Source organism: Uranotaenia lowii, chromosome 2 (assembly GCF_029784155.1).
Source record: "Uranotaenia lowii strain MFRU-FL chromosome 2, ASM2978415v1, whole genome shotgun sequence".
Taxonomy (NCBI): Eukaryota; Metazoa; Arthropoda; class Insecta; order Diptera; family Culicidae; genus Uranotaenia; species Uranotaenia lowii.
In genome coordinates, this window is record NC_073692.1 from 333,105,525 (window position 1) to 333,127,825 (window position 22,301).

The window sequence follows — 22,301 nt, forward strand, 5'->3', positions numbered from 1 at the left end:
TAGTACACAAACCCTTGCTGTTGATAAGATCATATTTTTGCCGAAGAGATAGATGGAGGAACTCAGGGCATTGATAGATGTAGTGCATTTGGCCACATTGATAGCACCCATTTGATGTAGTATTTGATCGATCAGAACCAGATGTGAAATGCGAAGCTACACGAACGGAGCTGCTAGCTCTTGGATTTTGCTCGAATTTGGAAGAAGAAGAATACTGTCTGGACGTAGGAAGAACTTTCGCATACCCTTGTAAAAAGCCAAGAAAATCTTCATAAGATGGCATAGTATCTCCTTCAAATTCCTTTTTCGTTGTACTATCACTGTATTCCCTGGAGTCGATCGCATTGCAATGTCGGTCCCACTCGCGCTTTGTGTTGGGATCAAGACGAATGTAGAGATCAAAAACTAAACGAGAACTCCACTGATCGACTGATTCTCCAAGTCGGCGAAGATTTGCCAAATGCTCCTCAAAACTGTCGATTAATTTTAAAAGCTCATCACTGCTCTCTTTCTGCATTGCTGGAGTGTCATGAAGACCTTGAATATGACAAAAAACTAAACGACGTTGACTTTCATATCGGCGGATCAGCAGTTTCCAAGCCGTGTTGTAGCCCTCTTCGCTCACTTCAATGTGGCCGATCAAACGGGAAGCTTCACCTTGCACAAGACTTTTAAGATACTGCAACTTGTCCACACCTCTGATTTCCTGACGACTTACAACACCAGCGTAGAAACTGTCACGGAAGGAAACCCAATCTTCCGGTCGACCACTGAATTTCAGGAGCGGCAGCTCGGGATAGCGAATGTGGGAGCCTGTGGGGGCAGAAGTTCCTTGGGGAAGGGGCGGAGCCGGTGGAATGGGGGCAGATTGTTGCTTGGGGAGTTTTGATTGCAAAGCCACTTTGAAGTTGAAGTAATATGTTTCAAACTTGAAGCGCTCTTTCTGAACCGAAATGACCTCGGATTTGGAAGAATAGGATTCCAGTTCGGCAGCGACTTCGAAAAATGTACGGTGGTATTCTTCAAGTTTGTCTAACCTTACCTGAGCCTGACATTGGTGATCCTCTGGTTTGTATTTGTTCAGAAAAATTTCCAATAGCGACATAGACTCCATCAAGTTTGAGAGCCGTTGACGGAGTTTGGCTACGATCAAATCCTTTCCTTCTTCGTCGCTCATCGTTTCGCCGTGCCTTCGCTACGATGTGAGAAGCAACCCACTCACCAGCAGTATGGAAAATTACCGACGGCAAAATTTTGTGATGCCGGTAATGCCGATCACTTTTGGCTATATCTGCTAGCCGATCACTTTTATCTGCTTACTCAGGAACGCTTTCTTTTCTTTTCCACTTTTTAATTTTCTTATTTCTCCAATTTCACTTTGATTTTTCTTCTCTTTTATATTCACTTTGGTTTTGATTTTTATCTTTTTCACTCTGATTCTCTTTTTTCTTCTTTATATTGTTTTTTTCACTTTCTTCCCACCTTTCTCTTCTTTCTTTACCCCTGATCACTCTTGGCCGTTATATTTCCAACCACGTGTGCTCAATCACACTTTTCTTGCCTTGCAACGGTGTGATTTACACCTTTATTTGCAGAAATTTCGCGTTATTTTCCCCCACACTTTGATTTCAGAGCTATATTTCGCCAGATATTCACTTTGAGGGAACACGTGGCCCAGAAACCCAAGCCAATTCCCACCACAATGGATCTTTTCACTATGGACAATGGCTTCACACAAAGGCTTTCGCACAATAACCCCAAGCCGCCTACAAAATGGCGTCAATCACGTTGTGATTTCCACGTCAATTGCGGCTTTATTCTTCACGGTTTTTCACTTGTCGTGATAATTTTCACGGAAAAGGCTCTCATCCGGCTCGAAGGACCATAAAATGTACGTGAAAATCAACACTTTGGTCAATCGGATGCAGAGCCCTTGAAGCACTTTGTCAAAACGTCTTTGTCAAGATCTCAGATTGATCCAAGATCACACGCGTTAACCGGGACTATGACTTTCGGGGTATTCGAATCAATCGGTTCCCAACAATTTGGGTAGAATATAGAACGCGAAACTTAGGAAAAGTCAAAATTATATTTCTACAAGTGACTATATTGCTTCTACTTAGCACGCGAGATTACAAGCCACGATGTGGTCTTCCTGAGAGCTGCAGTCGAATAGACCGATCAGCAGAGCCACGCTCGATCGCTTCAACTCGATCGTCTACCTAGGGTATTGTTCTACTTGAGTCAAGGTTTTCTACCTACGCTATTGTCCTCACTGTGTGTGGTGTGATACAATTCTGTGTGCCTAGCAAAGTGTAGAACAAAGTTTGTTAAATCAAAATCTAAATTCACAGTGGTGCTCAAATTTGGTATCAAACACATGGAAAAGGAATTTTTGAAGAATTATCAATAAGTCACTCAATCGCAACAAATTTGCAAATCATAGCTTAGGGGGAATCATGGGCCACATAATGCGGGGTATCTTGAGCCACCTATATTTTAGTATTTTTATACACATTCAAAACTTGAAAATAAATGTTTTCCATCTATAAAGTTTTCTTATGGCAAATGAAGAGTTGTGAAGAATATTATTCAATGCAATAAAGACGAAAACAAATGTTATACAAGGAATTTTGACAGAACTTTTGCAAGCCAGACTTTTTAAACTTTTTGATCATACACTACTTTTTTTAATTTATTCATCTAAAATTGCTTTGGAATAATTGAATAAATTATAAAATTACAGTATTCGGCCAACCGTTAATTTTTCGTGTTGTTTAGTCATTTTGGATTTGACAGCCGACATTTCCCCACCATTTATAAAAATCTAAGAAAAATACTATTGTTTATATCATTCAGATCTAGGAGGAAATAATTTATTAAAAATCAAAGAAAAAATGGCCTAACGATACGTTAGAAATGTAGAAAACCATACCAATTATCTAGGTTGAAAACTAAGTAAAAACGCAAGTTTCAGAGATGGAATACAGTTATCTTTATTCACGTTTCGTCAGTCTTGTCATTACATAACTACACAATTCATTAGAGATTGCTATTGTCTTACTCTCCGCTTATCATCTTCCCTAGCTAGAAAAGTATTCATTTCGGAATGAATACTTTGAAACTCTTACCTAGAATATCGGGCAATACTATAGTCCTATTTGCCGCTAGTAGTATTCGTGTCACAACTCAGGAAGTGTCACTAATACTTTTCAATGTTGGGAACATTAACCTCAAAAACGATCGTGTTCGTCGGCTGGCTGCCCAGTTTTTGCACTGAAATTTGTACCGAGAGTTTTTGAGGTTAATTGTCCCGACTCATCTGTCCACGCTCAGCAAGTGTGCGTAAGAAATGTCAAACTCAACTCTATTGTATCACCAAAACCAGGATGCCTACAGCTACGGGTGTGTTAATATACCAAAACACGGAATCGACTTTCTTGTGACAGGTAATCGTAATGGTAGGCATGGTAGGCGAACAACTGGCTGTTAAAAAGCGCTCCGTTTCCACCCTTCACCACTGAGACAATTTTTGGTACCCCTTGCCTACTTTTCCTCAAAATCCTTACACCCTAGCTGTAGGCACCCTGACCAAAACCTAGTTTGAATAATTTGGCTTCACAGTGTGATGATGTAAACCTTTGTACTGTCATCATCATCGCCATCCTATTTTTCTCAGCAATCAGGAGTCCTGATTCAGGACATAGCAAAAGGAACCAAAACAAACAATGAATTGGTTCTGCTCGTGGCAGCAGAAATCGTCGGCTGCTGTTCCGGAAGCCGGAGGAACTGTTAGGAAACCGTAAGTTTCAACAATCTTTTGCAATAAAAAAGATATTGAACAAAGAAAAAATTGGCCTAATGATACGCCACCCTCTACTACAAATAAAATGTGTGAAGTGCATTATGTATTTCTTCAAAACATAACAAAAACTTTGAAAAATTCATGAAAATCATGTCCTAACTGATTGTTGTCAGAATTTTTCATTTTTGAAAAAAAAAATAATCAAAACTCATAGATAACTGAAATTTAAGTCACATTGTGGAGCTATCTGCTTATAACGATCATATAAAATCATTTAATGTGAAGGATTTAAGCAGGTTTGAGATTTTTAGAAAAGTAAATGCTTGTTATTTTACTTATTACATAATATTGAATCTTTCTCTAAAAAATGTACTTATTTTAATGAGAATCTGATTAAAAAAAATCATATCTTCAACTTTATAATGACCAAAATTTCTTTATTTGAATTTAATTTCTCTTTTCTCTTAATTTCTTTAATTTCTTTATTTGAATCGGCTCATACCCTGAGGTTTTATGGAGCCAAAAGTGTTTTGTATGTTTACAAATGTTGGCATAGGTCTAGATTAGTGAACCTACATGTAACAAAATACAATCGATACAAAAGAACTGGCTAAATCGATTCCTATCGATCCGAGCTTTTGTCGTGGAGCTTTTAGCTTTCCAATTGAAAACTCAACCAAGGCAAGGAGAGTATTGTGATTGGTGTTGTAGTTCAAGTAAATAATTTTAAAGCTAGTCATATGAATTTATGCAATTTTTTTAAACTGCTTCGGTGGGTCGTGTTCGTAGTTAGAAAACTATTTGTTTTTTAACAAAATTCAAGTCATTCATACGGTTTATCATGATCCACTGGGCAGCACATTCAATATTGTTTTGTTGGATTTACTGAGCGTTCACTTTAGAGCTTGAACATTGAGCCACAATACAGTGCTGAAGTTTTTTTTCGTTCAAGCTTGCGGCGATGTGGCCAAATACTTTATTTTAAGAGCGATCAGATGTCGCTTCTCTTATATGCAGGTTCATTAGTCTAGATCAGGGGTTTTCAGATCGTGCTCCGCGAAGCCTTTGAAAGTGCTCCGCGACGTACGCAACGAAAATCATAAACCAACTTTGAAAAACTCTGATATATTTTTATCGCTTACATCAGAGAACATGAGAAAAAAAAATCACAGGGCTTACAGTACGCATGAATAAATTTTGTTTACTTTGTTTTTACTGGCTGCTGAATAATCCCTGCAGGGATGTTGGCAAAGAATGGTGGATTGTCAAAGTGCACTGCTTTGATCGAACAACGTCGTGTTGCAGGACTGAATGTGCAAAACACTCAATGAAAAGGCTGTTCTTGCGTCGTACTTGACGAGCTACCGATTGGAAAAGCTGGAGAAGCGCATACTATTGCTGAAAACTTAATCAAACCTTGTATTCAAGAAGTCGTCCGTATCATGGATGATAATAAAACAGTGGAATTGGTAAATTCGATTCCCATGTCTGACAACACGGTTTCACGGCGAATTTGTGACAAGGCTGAAGATGTTGAAAGCGATTGAGAACTTCAAAATTCGACATGCAGCTTGATTAATCCACAGATGTAGCAGGACTAGCAATTGATTTGTTCACTATCAAGGTTCTGAATGTTTCGAAGAAGATCTGTTCCTTTGCAAACCGTTGCCAACTTCCACGTCGTTGGCTGGAATTTTCAAGCTAAATAATTGATGATTATGTTACGGACAGCAACATTACATGGGGAAATTGCATTGATGTATGTATGGCAGTGCAAAAGCTATAGATGGAAATACTACCTGAGCCGTTGCCAAGATCAAAGAAAAGACGAAAAGTCTCTTATCGACATGCACTCGCTATGAAGAAAGTCTTGGACGAAAGCATAAAAATAATCGGCTCGATCAAAAAATTCAGGGTTATTCAAGACATTGTGCAAAGAGATGGTTAGCCAACCGAAGATCACTGGTTATCTCGTAGAAAAACGTTGTCCCGCATGTTTTAATGGGTTTGAGTGAGAACGGCTTCAGTCTTTCAATGCAAGGTAAAGGAATAACAATCTTCGATTAAAACGGCAAAATCATGACTATCAAGAGAAAAATCAAATTTTGGGCAGAATCGCTCAAAAAGCGCAACCTGGACACCTTTCCAAATTTAAGAAGCTTTCAATCAGAAATAACATTGAAGTTATCATCCGAAATTTTCCAAGATTTATGACAAACACAACGCTTTTCGTAGGTAATTTTTTTCCTTGGTGTAAACTTAAGCCTGTCTAGTGAAGTCATTTACAATTACAATTACAATGTTTTGCCGCAGGATTTGTTGAACAACTTCCAGCAAATTTCCTCGAATAATATAATAAAATAATAAAAAGATCGAAGACTTTAAATGCGTGGAACAGCCTATTTTTATGTCAGAGAAACCAGAATCATTCACATCGCAAGAATATGAATGCTTGATGGATATGACATCGGATTCAAAGCTTCAGAAAAAATATCCAGTATCCAAAAAGTCGTTGGAGGAGTATTGGTGTCAACTGAAAAATAAATTTTTAATTTTGTCCGATAAAGCAAAACTTATTTTTCTGCCGTTTTCCACAACTTATCTATGTGAGTCTGGATTTTCCACATATATCGCAACGAAGACAAAATACCGATCCCGAGTAACGCGGAACCAGACATCAAGCTACAACTGACACAAATTTAATCAAACTTTCAGCTTGAAAAATCGAAGAAAGCGTATTTGTTCTATTGAAATCATTAATTTTTGATGACACATATTTTGTCAATAAAAACAAGAAAATTCAAAGAGTAGCCATTCATTACTGATTATATTGACTACGATGACAAGACACATCTTATTTAAAAGATAAATACTATCAAGTATTCAAAACTCGGGATTTTCATTCTTCCAAAAATGTAGGTGCTCCGCCAAAATTTTTGGTTTTAAAAAGTGCTCCGCCGAGCAAATGATCTGAAAACCCCTGGTCTAGATTGTCACTTTATGAAAAGCATAGGAGGAATTATAGACGAAGATCCACAGATATAAGAAAAAGGTATATTTCGAACATTTAATCAATGACCAACAATGGACACTAGACCACTGCAAGGTTTGTGTGAAAATTTCAAATTCTTGAACTTTTACACCTCAAACAATTTGTTATGGTTGTTTTTGCTTTTCATTCAAAAATCGTCAGAATTGTACTGGAAGTTAAAAAATATATAACTTTTTATGAAAAATATTCCTTGGTTCTTGCAGTACAATTCATGTGAACGAAACAAAAACCTAATTTTTACCCCAGAAAAAAAAATTCGATGCTATACAAAACTTTTGTTTTCAAATTTGATTTGTTTAATTTTAGCGTTCTTGACTGTTTATTTGAAACCTGTGTAACTTTAGGATGAGAATAAAAAATCTCAAAAAACCGCTTTGCAAAGCCAGAGACTTTATTGATTTATTGAATCTTTGCAAAAACAATTCATGAAATTATTAAAAGCTGTAGCATGCAAAGTCTGCCATTTTTAAATACTTTTCAATGGATTCCGATTTTCTATCTTGAAATGGTTATACCATTTTTCATGAAATGCTTAGTTGCTTGTCATATTAGCAAAAAATGAAGCTTAAGAAAAGTCAAAACCAAAAATCAAAGACAAACTTCATTTCAAGCTTATTTGAATTTTCTTGATGATTTCATGTGAAAAAATTTCTTCTTCCATGCAAATGTCTATACAAAATTGAAACGCGTTGCGCTAACTCAACAATCAACCAAATCATCTGAAATTTTACGGGCTTGAGATATAGCTCAGTTGGCAAGTCAGTTGCTTCCTGAGCAGATGTCCGTGAGTTCGAGCCCAAGAGTAAACATCGAACACAGTTGTACCGAATAAGTTTTTCAATAACTTTCCGCCAACTGTAACGTTGATAAAGTCGCGAATGCCACAAAGATGGTAAAACGACTATAATCGAAACAAAAAAAAAATCTGAAATTTTACACTGATGCTTGGTGACCCAAAAGGCATCGAAAAACATATGGGAGCAAAGAGTCATTTTTTTGCAGCGGTCTAGTGGACACAGTGTAGGGAGGTTTTCCTTGGACGCGGGTCTTTTGAATTCACTCCAGCGCACAGTGGGCCAAAGTCCAGAAAAGCTTGCAGAAAGTAAACTTTTTAAGCGGTCAAAATTATCTTTCCGTGTATTAAATCGTTTTCCGGAATTTCAGGCTAAATCAAACCATGAAAATAAAAACCATAAGTCTAGCCGTTGAGGAGTTCTTGAAAAAATGTAAGGAAAATTGTTTGAAAATTTCCAAAAAATTTGCTTACATTGTATGACGAATAAATAATTAAATCACGAATGTGTTACGCTTTGTTTCAATTTTTAAATTTATGTTGGTAAAATTTATTTTTTTTTCCTGTATGAATTTGAAATATTTAATATGGAATCAATTTGCAATAATGCATAAGACAATCAATCGTATCGTAACCACGGTGTAGTCTATACTTCGATGACATCCCGTCACAGTTAGTACAACGATAACATTTTTAGGTTACTAAATTTGAACTAGAGATAAAAAAAACCTCCACATAACTTTAGTTCGATGTTGGATAGATTTCCACATTTCAATACAATTACATATTGCAGATTCGGCTGCTTTTTTGCCATTTTTTAGAGAAAGATCTCGAAGAGTAGAAAATTTAACTTCTAGGCAAATAATCTCCACGAATTAGATCGATATCAGATTGGATCTCAAAGTTCAGTTTTCTCAAAAATTTATTCAAAAAACATTCCTTCCATATTTGAGAGCAAAATCACTATATACTTTTGCGAGAAATTTTTCTTTTATCAGGGATTGTTCCCAAAATGTGTTTGAGGCACGGTTTCTCGAAAAATCAAAATTTGGATTAATGGTCAAATCATAGAATCTACTTGCTGGACTCAATTCATGTTATTTAAAGGAAACTTTTAAAATAATAAGAAACTTCAATAATTATGTTTAAAATAAAGGATTAATGAAAAAAATTGTTAGATTGAAATCCATGACCGAAAATTAGCCAAAAATAAAACATTAAACATCTAAAACGGTCGAAAACATGAACCTAAATAAATAAACTTTTTTGTTTAAGCTGTTTGGCCCTTTGGCTTTAGCTGTTTGGATTTGATTAAAATCAAAACGAATTAAAATAGTATCTTGGACGCATAGTTTTAAAACAAATGTAAACATAATTCAAATGAAAAAGCTTTAACATGAGAGCTGCAACTGGAGTTTCGAATTGCACTACAAAGATGATTGAATCTTATTTAATGAACCTTGATCTGTAAATTAGTTTCCCAAGATGTGGAATTTTTGCTCTGTTATGCCAAAATGTATGTTTCACCGGTATGAATTCATCACCCTTTCCCCCTTTAAATGCGGAAAGGACTCACGAACTACTATAGATATATTTTAATACCTAAATAACGTCACATTTCGCTTCGTTTGTCTGATAAGTTTTCAAATTATAATGACTCTTACCATGCCAAAAGTTGTATGGAAGCCCCCCTTCCCCCTTCTCATCCACAACTGCTGGAAGGAGTTATGGATCCCTTTTTTCGCAATCAAATATCTTCTCCACACTTCAAGGCAGAAGGGTCTGTAACATCCTTAAAAACATATCTCGTACTCAAATACCTTCCCATGTCAAATTTTATTCTATTTGCTTAATTTTTTCTCCAGTTATACCAACAAAATTATATTGGGGCCCTCTCACGACTTTCTATGTACTCCCTGAAGACAGATGGTGTTTCAAATAATCATAGAATTGTTTCTCGTATATTTGGTTCCATTGGTTAGATTAACTCTTGGTTTATGCAAAACAATTGTATAGGAGCTCCCCTCTTCCCTAACTCCCCAATTGAAGAAAAATGGAGTCTTGCTTCATTAGTTTTTCAAGTATGTTGAAAATTGTAAATGGAAGAAGGGAGTTGTCTGGAATAATCATAGAAACATTTCTCGTATTCCAATATTCCACCATGCCAAATTTCGTTTCATTAGCTAGATTAGACGAGTTTTGTAAAAAAAATGTAAGGTAGCTTCTCCCCCCTTTCCATCTCCTCGGTGGAAGGGAGGGTTACAAAATATTCATTAAAATATTCCTCGTACCCAAATACTCTCCCATGTAAAATTTGGTTTTATTTGTTCTATCAATTCTCGAGCTATGCAAATATGTGTCTTCTCTTTGAAAGACCTCCTCCCCCATTCCAGTGAGAGGGAGAGGTCTCAAACGATAATAGGAACCTTCCCAGGCTGCAAAAACACTCATTTGCAGAGTTTCAAGTAAATCGGTTCAGTAGTTCCCGAGTCTATAGGGAACAGACAGACCGACAGACAGAAATCCATTTTTATGTAGATGCATAGATTGATTTCAAATGAAAAGAGAGATTGTACACTTTGACTTCTTTCGAAGAAATATTATTCATACAGTTTTTAATATGTGATTAAAAAAATTCATTAAGTTGTCGTAGCTAATATGTTCAACTTACCGAGTAAAGGTACAGGTTGGTTTCCATTTTTTCATTTTTGATCATCGGCTGATCATCGGTGGGTTCGCCTGGAAGAAAGGATAGAAAAAAAAACGTTAAAAAGATTGTACAATATTAATATCACGTCCTGCTATTATTAAAAAAAAATCAAATGTGTTAACTTTTATACGACGTTGATATTTTCGTCGAATTTGTTCGACCGAATCAGGGGTGAGCTTTGTGGCATGGATTTAGGCACCCCGAGAGCCTCATATTGGCGTCAGCGTCGCCGTTTTCAATATAGACATGTTATTCTCGGCATAATATTGGATGAAAAATCTTCTTTTTTCTTGCTTTCTATTTTTGCCACTTTCATCAATAAACCAAAAATGAATACAGCCGCACGAAAGGTATAATAAGAAGTTAGAAGGAAGAGAAAAAAACGATTGCATAAGCGCGGGAGATCGTGCTCAAGTATCGCTTTACTGGGTACGTGTTTGTATTGAAGAAGGAAGTAAAGATGATAGGGTAGAGTTTCTTACGTTTTACTTAGGGATCAATTTAATTGTTTATCAACTGAAATTTCCTAGATAATATACAGTAGCTGAAACTTTAGTTTTTCTAACATCTCCAACACATCGAAGCGAGTTTCGGAAATCCATCTTTAAGGTAACCTTCAACTAATGATGAGACTCTCCCTCGAGAGTCCATCCAGTTCGAGGGTGCTTGTTGCGTTAGAGTAAAAATCCTTCCCGAATTTCACCGTTTCGACCAATCCGTTTCAAGGGTTTGAGAACGTTTGGCTTTCTCGGTATTTTTTTTCGGAATCGTCTAAACCGAAAGCGAAATGGTCTTATCATATCGAGAGCAGACAAGTATTCGATTCTGAAGGGGCTGATCAAACTCAAGCCAGATGAATCGAAATTATCAGATGAAGTCTTAAATACAGCCCAAAAAGAAATCATTTTAAGAAATTTTATAAATATTGTTGTTTCCTTTTGCATAAAAAAAAAGTTTTTTTTGCCACAAAAAAACGTATCACCTACCCTTGGATCAAGTACCTTCATCTTGCCGGCTTTAAGCAAACATAGACCAAAAACCGGAGGATCTCAAGTGAGAAAAGGGAAGTCGAAGAAAGAATGGCGACTTGTATGTAAGTGAAAGGATTTTTCCCTGTTGTTGACAGACGACGACGAGGACGCCGACAAAGATATGGTTGGGGGTGTGTTTGCACTACAGTGTCTGTGTCTATATGCAAGCTCAATAACAGCAGCAGACTCCGTCAATGCCTGGCAGCAGTATCCTTTTCATGCTTGGAGCATTTTTGAGCCTTGCCTAGACCTTAAGTGGAACGTAACATGATGAGATGGCGTGCAAATCAATAATATTCCAATTCGACTGGGTATCTATCTCGCGTTTTTGTGGGAAAACCTCAATTTGGTCGAGCTTGTCACGCAAGGGAGCTTATTCGATTTGTTTAACGCCACCTGCTGTGTACAGGTGGAATCTCCTCTGATTTTGCTGGCTATCTCAATAAAGCCAACAGATCTTAAATTATTCAAAAGCGGCCATAAAGCTTTTTGAAGTGTAGATATTCCGGCAAACATTCTGTATATTTAAAAGCTCAGCATTTTCGAACAGTATTTTTAAGAATGCTTTAAAAAACAATCGACAATTTTGAAATCCAGAAGAGTACCATTTCATTTGAAACTGTCAAAAATATTCGTTCTTTTAAGGAATTCAATAGAAATACTTACGAAACTGTTAAAAATCTGATTTCTCCCTAAAATAGCTGCTGAACATCCATAGAAGTATTTTTTATATGTTTACAGCCAGAAACATCTTCAAATTGTCTTTACAGAACTACAAACACCTCTAACTTTGAAAAGTTTAAACTGCAGTGCGAAGCTATCGTTTTCACTTTCACTGTTCTACAGCCGAAATTCGAAACCAAAACCAAATTTTTTGTGGGTGTTTTTTTTTCTTTTCAAAGTTTGACGTACATACCTATTTATTTTGAAGTGAGTGACGCTCGGCAACCAATGTGATAGTTCTAAAGAAGTTTTTTTTTTATTTTTTTAGAGCTTTTCATTTCCATTCCATTTCAAATGTCAATTCATTAGTTTTTTTTTGTTTAAATTTGCTGTTGGATGAAATTTGAATAGAAAAATAGGTTTCTTTCCCAGCAATTAAAAAAAAGTTGATAGTCGATGGATTTTTTTTTCCTATGTGAGAGAAAGAGTATAGTTCTCTTTAAGTTGACCATTTTTCATGAGATGCAATATTGATGAGCAATGAGAAAAACCACCCTGACTTAACTAAAAAATAGGTCCTCAAACATTTATTTATATTGAAATTTTAATTTTCTAAAAGAAATTTTAGGGATTTTTTTATAAATTTTAAGAAATTTATATGGAATTTTGATTCGAAATTTTAAGTCGATTGACAATATTACTAAGAATTCGATTTTTTTTTATAAAATACATATTCAAATGTAGAGGAACATGGTCTATTATGCCCCACTTTAGTAAACCACTGATTTGCTATGTATTAATCGTATTTTTTTTTTTGTAAAAAACGAGTGTACTCGTTGAAGGAAAGTGTATTCTATTTATGATCATGATTTTTTATTAGTTAAATTCATTAAGGCGGCATCCATAAATTACGTAACGCAAAAAATGGACTTTTTCGACCCCCTCCCCCTCGTATGTCAAAAATTGTAACGCTTTGACGTACACCCTATAAAAATTACGTAACGCTGAAACTTACCCCCCCCCCTCCATCTTCCCATGTTTTTAAATACTGATTTTCGAAGATCAAAAATAGATTTATACATAAATTTTTTTTAAGGTTCTTCTTAGTTCTAATTGATGATAGCACTCTGATAAAATAAATTGATTGTATTATTACAAGTCGCTCTGTTCTTTTTCACTGATAATCTTTCTGGTTTACTTTATTTAGTTCATGTTATGTAAAGTATACTCGACTAAGTAATATTCGTCGGAAAAATCAATGTTTTTTTTAAATCAATTGACAAAAAAGTCAAATTTCCGTCTTGAGGTTGATTTGAAATCTTGGGGGTAAATGTACCTAATATTAGGTTTTCCAACGGTTATTTCACGAAAATTCAATACACATTTTTAAGGGGTAGATACATCTAAGAATCTTTAAAGAGGAAAGATTACAAAACAGTTTTATTCATGTTGAAGCTTACAAACTTTGAGCTGATTTTGGTTTGCTCACCATTCTGCAAAAAATGCATGACATCAAAATAGCTGCGATAAGTTAACTGAAATTTTCAAGGGAAAATCGTTACGTAACGATGAGCATACCTCCCCCCCCTCCTCTATGTCACAATTCTTAACGCTCGAGCTTACTCCGTCCCCCCCTAGGTGCGTTACGTAATTTATGGATGCCCCCTAAGTTGCTTTTACACATGATATTTCAAAACCATATTCAAAGCCACAGAACCGAATTGTGTTGCAAATACGTGCCGCTGTGTATTTAATACGTGCCTGAAAACCGAACATACCCGAAAGCAGCCGAAGGCCGAAAACAAACTAATACTTACAGACACTTTGACTAGAAAGAAAATCAAAACGAACTAAACGAAATTTTTGGAAAATGAAAAGTAGATTTTTTAGGGCTAAATCAACTCTCAAAAAATGGTTTTAACTTTTTGTTCACTTTCAATGAAAATTGGTCGTTTTGAAAAATTAATGCTATTTTCAGCCTACTACGATTGGCGCGTTATAACGAGCGCATGGGCCGTGATAGAATATACCCACAAAAAAGAATACCTTCGCGAGTTCAATATGATTTTTTACCATAAAATCATAGTTTAGATTCTCATCTTTCGATGTGTCAGAAAATATTGTCTTATTCGTTTTTCTCTGCTTGGTGACAACTTATTGAATGTGTTTTAAAATTTAGATCGAAATGAACAAAAACCTAAATTGTGAAATCATCACGACACAGGCGCATTTTAAGGAAGAATTCATAATTGCCACGACCAATCACAGCATTCAAATCAAATTTGTAATATTTTGCAGGCTTAAAATGTTACAAATTATTCAAAACACAAAATGCTGCTATTCTCCTGTATCTGCTATTGCGCTATTTGTAATATTAGAAATAGAGTTCCTGAGTTCTGAAACTTTAGATATGGAACATAAGACCAAAAAACCAAGGTTTTTTGAAACACAAGGTTCTCCGACTTTCACAGTAAGTAGCCGAGTAGTGCGCGGGGTGCTCAATTAGTTTGTTTGTAAACATAAGAGCTCTGAAAATGAGAAACACAGCTGAAAATAGGATCTTTAACTTGAAGAAATGGCCGTTGGACCAATTGAGGAGTCGAAATAGGTCTCATCGGTGGAAGAAAGAATTATCTTTAGAGCCGGAGCTAACAAGAGCCACATCAGTTGATAAGAAAAGGAAATTTTACATGAAATGCCGAAAGTTTTCCAACAATTATAACTCGTATCCTTTCAAAATTGGTTTTGATTGTTTATTTAGCAGCACGTTTTCTGAAGCACTTATTTTTTCCTTTATATATTGTTCGATTTAATCTTTGTTATATTGATTTAGTGATGAAATCAGTGAATCATTTCAGTTGAAAGGGCATTTTGATTTTTTTTATAGAATTGTTTTTTTTAAAATAACTATTTGTTCTACTGAAATCAAAATCAACAATGAAAATGTACCTTATGGTGGAAGAAACCGGTAATTTTTTTTTATAAAATTTATTTAAAAATGTATTTTTAAAATCAAATTTACACTGTGCAAAAGCTGTTTTTTCTTTGTTTGATTGGTAAACCATGCACTGTTTTAAACCAAACATATAGTTAATTTTCTATTCAAAGCTACTTTTCAAGAACCATGTGTAACAAAAAAGCTGTCAAGTTTTTAACATAATGAATTCGAGTGGTTTTATTAGTTATTGTTCAAGTGTAGAAAAAGTGCTGCTTTAAAGTCTGTTCAATTAAATTGAGTTTAATATTTTTTTCAGATCGTCGAATGGTAGGTGCTTAACATTTTTTTTTTTAAATTCAATGTCAACTTTTTATTGTATATTATTGGTTTAGGAAACCCAATGGAAACAAGCGCGTGGATAACTAATTTCATGTTATTAATGTTAAAGTTTGTGATATCTTGATCTATATCCGGCTCTCCGGTGCGAATTTTAGATTTCTAAGAATTTCATTTATTACTATTTTAAACGAAAGATGACTGGATCTTTTGAAAAAAATGTATATAGAGAATCACTCATCACGGAAACTTTCATGCGTGTTTTCTCAAAAAAGTTTTCATGCGCTTGTACCTGTTTGTCTCTAAAAGCTTGAAATACTTATCGCTTACTAAACAAAAAAGAGTTGTGGGCGAAATTTAATTTAATACAAAGCTATAGCTACATTTTTAACAAAATAAAGCACATTTTTCGATGATGAATATAATCAAAGTTTGGGTTATTGATTTTCAAGTTTAAAATGGTCTTAATTTTTTTTTTGAGTTTGTCGTAGCAGTTTGATCGTCTAACTGTAATATAAGTTATGAGAACTTGTTGAATGATAAGTAGTTGCCCAGCAACCATTTATGAAGGTATAGCACAGGAATAACAGAATTATTCAAACAAATATACCAGATGAAAAGATTGTATTAAACTTACCAAAATAGCATATATGTACCTACAAAATTGGAGGCGATATATCTTTAATGACAAGATTCCAACGATTCGATTTTCCCACACAAAGCAAAATAAACAAAAAAAATTTCCCCGACCGAGATTTCAACTCCAGTCCTCCGAGTTGGCTGTCCGATATCTTACCACGATGCCAACTCATCAACTGATATGATCTACGCTATAGCTCTATGGGTGAAATTCTCTTTTTATGAGAGGAGACCGGAAAGAGTGTTAATTGAAGAACCGCCCATTTATCGTAAATCAGTTCACTCAAATCGTAAATTTTGAATAAGCATATTCTCAATGTTTTGGAGGCATATTTACGAATTGATTAAACTGCTATCTGATTCAACTTTTTTTAGGCAAAGCTTGTCGTAAATGAATGATGGAAAATCACTCAATACCAACGTGTTTACGATGGTTATTAAAAATGTCTTTATATTCGATTTGGATTATCATTTCTATTCCTATTTCATGTTAGCTGGGTAGAAGATGAACTTTATGAGGTTCGTAAAAAACTGTAATAATGTAATGGGATAAGGTTTGTGAGGTTTGTGTAGCTCGATAGCTCCCCGGAAGTAACGGAAAAGGCGTTTTTAATGCTTTTCGGGAATCATGCGCCAGAATTGATGGTGTGGTCGGTTTCTCATGCATTTTTTAAATCATAGATTTGATTGTTTAAAAAAGTATTCAAAGAAAAAGTTTCAAATATTTATTTTGTACCAAATACAGTGAAAGCTATGAGTAGTCATCAGACATACAGAATAACAGACAAAAAAGAAACTAAAAGTTGGAGGTTTGTTATGAATTGAATAATGTAGGAATCAGGAATTGTGCAGGGTGAGTACTTCATGTTAATTGAAATATTGATAGCACAGTTAAGATATTTGAATACTGTGGTCTTCGTTTATGCGTTTTTATTTTGAAATGTTTTTTTTTTTGGAATAAACGCAAACATTTCATTTAGCATAATTTTTTTTGGTTGTTGATCCAGATACAAACTTTGTTGAGGTTTCAACCATACTTCAAATCTTTTTTAAGTAGTTTCGATATTTTTGGTATTAAAGTTAAACGTTAATTGCTCAAGTTGGGAAATACTTTGAAATGGAAGCATGATTAAATTGATAGACACTCGGTCTTATTCTGCGTCACGCGTGACGTGATGATAGTCGAGTCACTTCACCGTCACGGAGTTCTCGTCACCTTATTCTGGTAGTCGATGCAAGTGGGTTGACAGAGGTTCATTCCTGGTGAGTGACCGAATGAGCATATATGTCACTTTTAGCAAATTTGTTCTGTGTGGTTTAGTTTTTGGTTGCACTTCGTAACTTTGGAGATCATTTTTTTTAAAATAATACACGAGCGAATTCCGGCTAGTGAAATGAAAAAATCGTTCGCATGGTGCTAGCAAACTAGTGGATGTGAAAAAGTGTCCAATTTAGGTGCCCCAGGGGTAAATTTCAACTATCCCGACTGAGCCCAGAACGAGCGCACGACTTTCCCGCTGATTTAGGTGGCCAACCAGTACGATCACTTATTTAATAAAGCATTAAAGTTATTTTATAAAGCAGTGAACCAAATAAAAAAAAAAAACGAATTAATTGATATTCATTAACAGCTTATTTTTCTTTTGAACCTCCCAGGAAATTTATTTTTGTTTAAATGTTTGACTTGTTGCTTATTGATATCGGTAATCCTCACCGGTACTCGTCAGTTGAATTCCACTTTTTTTTTATTTAAAAAATGTTTCTTAGCATGGCATATTATCATTAAAAAGTAAATATGAAATGAAAAGTACTAATATTTGATTTTCAAAGTTTTCGTCATTTCATCGTTTAAACGTTTTGCAAATCAAATTTCAACTAAAACTGAATTTTGGTTTTCATTAGGAAACCATACTTTCCATTCAGTATCCCAATTCAAATTACATATTTTAGGATTGCAATGAAAAAGTTTCAATGCATTAAAACATCATATTTGCTAATAAATTTGTCTCATTTTGTTTCCAATACAATCATTCATTGGTATAATTAACTATTTAGAGCCTAACATTCTGATTTACATAAATTTTCAATAAAATTTCTATCTCGTCACCACCTGAAAAGGTACCGACAATTCTCACCTAAATTCGTCACCCGAATGCGATAATTCTCACCCACGGTGACTACGAGAATAGAGTAAAGAACTCACAAAGTTCATCCGAAGTGACGTTCCTCACCTAAACCGACTACTGGAAAAGAGTGACTTGGGTGACTCGACTATCATCACGTCACGCGCATGTATTAAAATTTTCACTTAAAATAAGAAGCAATAAGAAACAAGAATTTTGAGAGTCCCTACATAGTTAATTTTTGTCACTATTAAACTTAACGTACTCAAGTCTTTAATGAACTGAAAGTTTTCAATAGGAACTAATATGAGTTAGTAAATTTTAAGGTTCACCGTAACACTAGTCAAAAGTGTCTCTCAATCAATTCCTTCAACCCCTCTCCCAATCAAAATTGTTTTGCTAGGATGCAGAAGTAACCTCGGCCCTAAAGCACAAAATAGATTTTTCATCCTTTTCTCTTTCTTCCAATCTAACTATTGACTACTAGGACGTGGCCGGCGCCGTTATCGACGTTAAAAGGGAGAGCATCAGTTTTGTGCAGTGTGAATGAGCTTCTAATCCCAAGCATCATTCATTTGATCTCTGATCAAAATGGATGACCACGGTCAATCACGGAGTAGCAACCATTGACAATGTGGAACTTGTTCTACTGAGCCACGCCAGCGATCGTGAACCTCGAAGTGATTGTTATCATAATATGGTTTTTGGAACAAGCAATTCAAACATTCTCTATAACCATGCACTTCGGGTTTTACGGTTTAAGGTGGATGTGAGTAGTTAATCAAGCTAAGCTAAGCTAAACATAAGAATATTTACTCAGCTGATCAGTAGTTTGTTGGAAAATAAACTCCATGAGTTCCGCAGTAGCAAAATCAAAATGGCCAAAATGGTTGAATAGAGGATTTGCCAACACTTCCTATATATACACACCTTGCAAAAAACTAAGATTTGAAAATTCAGGCATGAGACATGAGACATGAGACATGAGACATGATACAGGTGACATGAGACATGAGACATGAGGCATGAGACATGAGACATGAGACATGATACATGAGACATGAGACATGAGACATGAGACATGAGACATGAGACATGAGGCATGAGACATGAGACATAAGACATGAGACATGAGACATGAGACATGAGACATGAGACATGAGGCATGAGACATGAGACATGAGACATGAGACATGAGACATGAGACATGAGACATGAGACATGAGACATGAGACATGAGACATGAGACATGAGACATGAGACATGAGACATGAGACATGAGACATGAGACATGAGACATGAGACATGAGACATGAGACATGAGACATGAGACATGAGACATGAGACATGAGACATGAGACATGAGACATGAGACATGAGACATGAGACATGAAACATGAGACATGAGACATGAGACATGAGACATGAGACATGAGACATGAGACATGAGACATGAGACATGAGACATGAGACATGAGACATGAGACATGAGACATGAGACATGAGACATGAGACATGAGACATGAGACATGAGACATGAGACATGAGACATGAGACATGAGACATGAGACATGAGACATGAGACATGAGACATGAGACATGAGACATGAGACATGAGACATGAGACATGAGACATGAGACATGAGACATGAGACATGAGACATGAGACATGAGACATGAGACATGAGACATGAGACATGAGACATGAGACATGTGACATGAGACATGAGACATGAAACATGAGACATAAGACATGAGACATGATAAATGAGACATGATAAATGAGACATGGGACATGAGACATACCAAACAGGTTTATTTTGTATCGGTATAAAAAATAAAACATAACCGAAAATATCTCAGCATAATTGGGTATCCTCAGATGAAACGCATTTCCCGGCATTTTTTATTTCCCAGACATTTATCGAAACCCCAAAAGGATTCCGACAAAAAACAATTCAGCTCGAAAATCAGCAATACACTTGTGACCCGAGGAAACAAAAACGCATTCCGAATCTACTCGGTACTCAACTCGGTATTTTGGTCCTTGGATTTTCTTTTTTTTTTCTCCCGATGGATGAACAAGACCCTCAATTCTAGTCCAATAAAATTGTTTCTTTGTTCTCCTGTCGGTAAGTAGAAGGAGAAAAAAAAAACAGCAAAACAAAAACCACACGGAATCTGAATTTCGGCAAACCGGCACATTTCAAGGCTATTCACAGACCAGACCGGCAAACGGAAAACGATAGTCGATAGTCGTTTGTATGCTGGTTTTTCTTCCTTCAGTTTTTCCTTGGTTCAGGAAATCTCCGGGTAACGAGAAACGGTTTCCTTCCTCAATGACGCTTCTCTCAACACTATTTGTGTGAATACAGGGCGTGCTTGTTATTCTTTGTCAATCGATTGCTTTCAAAGGAATTGTGCCAAAGTATGGTTTGAATCATTTATTGGATTAAACGCTTGCGGGACCAAGCGGATGCCCGGTAATCGAGTTTTTTTTTCGGCGTGTGTGCTTGTTTTATATTTGGAATAACGTTTGACAATGGAGGTACTTTTCTACACAATATATGACAACAGTGACAAAACACAACACTTGATGAGTATTATAACAAAACATAAATCTTTGTAACTTTTGTCGAAGAAGACAAAACTGATAATTTTACACAGTGAAGTAAGATTTATCAATAAATCTACATATGTACATATGTATATCTCAACAGTAAATATCCACAAGACTTGGCATTTCTGGACCGATAGGTCTACAGCCAAATCAGTGCAAATAATTTTTCATTGAAATGTTATCTTTTTGGGAATGATGAAAGAAATCGTCGAATTAGTTTTCTTCAATTGTTTTTATTTACGTTTTGCAAATTTTCTGCAAATTGAAGCAAAATTGATGTTTCTTAGCGTTAAAAAGTAAAGTTTTTCAATTTTGGAAATTTTAAAATTTTGGAAATGAGGATTTGGCTATGTATGAGCTTAAAAATTTACTGTTATGCTTTGTTTTTGTTGGAGATCATAAATTATGCTCCCGTTTTTTGTTGTGTTATTTTTGAGGTGGAAAGAATTAACATAATTATTCAATCGCCTGCTAAAAGATGACACACATGTGTGTATTCATTGAACCGAACATTCTGTTGCTGTTTTCTTGCTGGAAAAAAAATTGCCGGTTTGTGGAATAATCGGGTTGTGGCTTTTATTTAATGCATTCATTCATGCTCAGTTAAGCTTACAAAATTTGGCATTTTTACACGGCTCGCCTCATCTCAAAACAACGCTTTCCTCGAAAAATTCTTATTTGATTAACAATTTCTACAACAGATTATTATAAATGAACGATAAATAATGAAGGTTTAAACAGTCCGATACCCGAAATCGGTGGATTTTTCCGATTTCCGTTCAAGCCACCAAATTGTTCCGGAAGGACGTTTAAATACCAGCATCATCATAGGCCCGAATGCGAGGTGAATTGAGTCAGAAAAGTGTCACCGCTTGCTGTCTGTTGGTGTAAACTGGAGGTGCTTATTAGGTCGTGAAATAATCCGGATTATAATTAAAGGCGAAACGCGCTAGCCATGAAAAAGTTAATAAGCTGGTGAATAAAAATAACACCATTTGGAATATCACTAACTGTTTTTGGGACAAAATGCGAGAGGTGTTTAAAGCTGATAATGATTTTCAACTGATGGAAAAGTCATCCAAAATGAACTGATATTATCGTGTTTTAGAATTTGGTTAAGCTTAATCCTACGAGTTGACGATAAGCTGACTGCAATTTTTTTAAAGAAGATTGTGTTTTTTAAGACTCTTTTTGAGGTGTATGAACTGGTTAGTACTCTCATAACATAATTCAAAGAGAACCAGAAGGCCACTGACTATTAACAGCTTATAAAATTCTCTGACCACCATCTGGGTCAACAATTCAGAACAAATGCTGCCAAGAAACATCACCTTAAGTAGTTCCCAACATGTCATCACACAACACGAGGAGCAAAACAAAAAAAACCGCTGTCAGCTGACGACTGTCAAGTGAACCATTAAGTGAGGGGAAACTCATATAAAAACAGAATTTAAGCTGTATATAAGCAAACATTCCTTACTGATTGCCATCAGTAATTGCCCCCGCCAAACCCACACGGAATGGCTCCAAGTATAATAATCATCACCGGCGGCGATCGTCATCTTTAATGGCGAAATGTTATGGGTACAGG

The 22,301-nt window shown here is 35.6% G+C and overlaps 1 protein-coding gene across 8 annotated transcripts in view; it reads right to left on the reverse strand.

Annotated features, from left to right (window-relative positions):
• LOC129748030 (solute carrier family 12 member 4) overlaps positions 1-22,301 on the reverse strand; it is a 780,735-nt gene that overhangs the window by 339,484 nt on the left and 418,950 nt on the right. For all 8 annotated transcript variants that reach the window (XM_055742491.1, XM_055742493.1, XM_055742490.1 and 5 more), the window contains one exon: positions 10,322-10,389. In XM_055742491.1, coding sequence (XP_055598466.1) covers positions 10,322-10,389 — 68 coding nt within the window. The remainder of the gene's footprint in view (positions 1-10,321; positions 10,390-22,301) is intronic.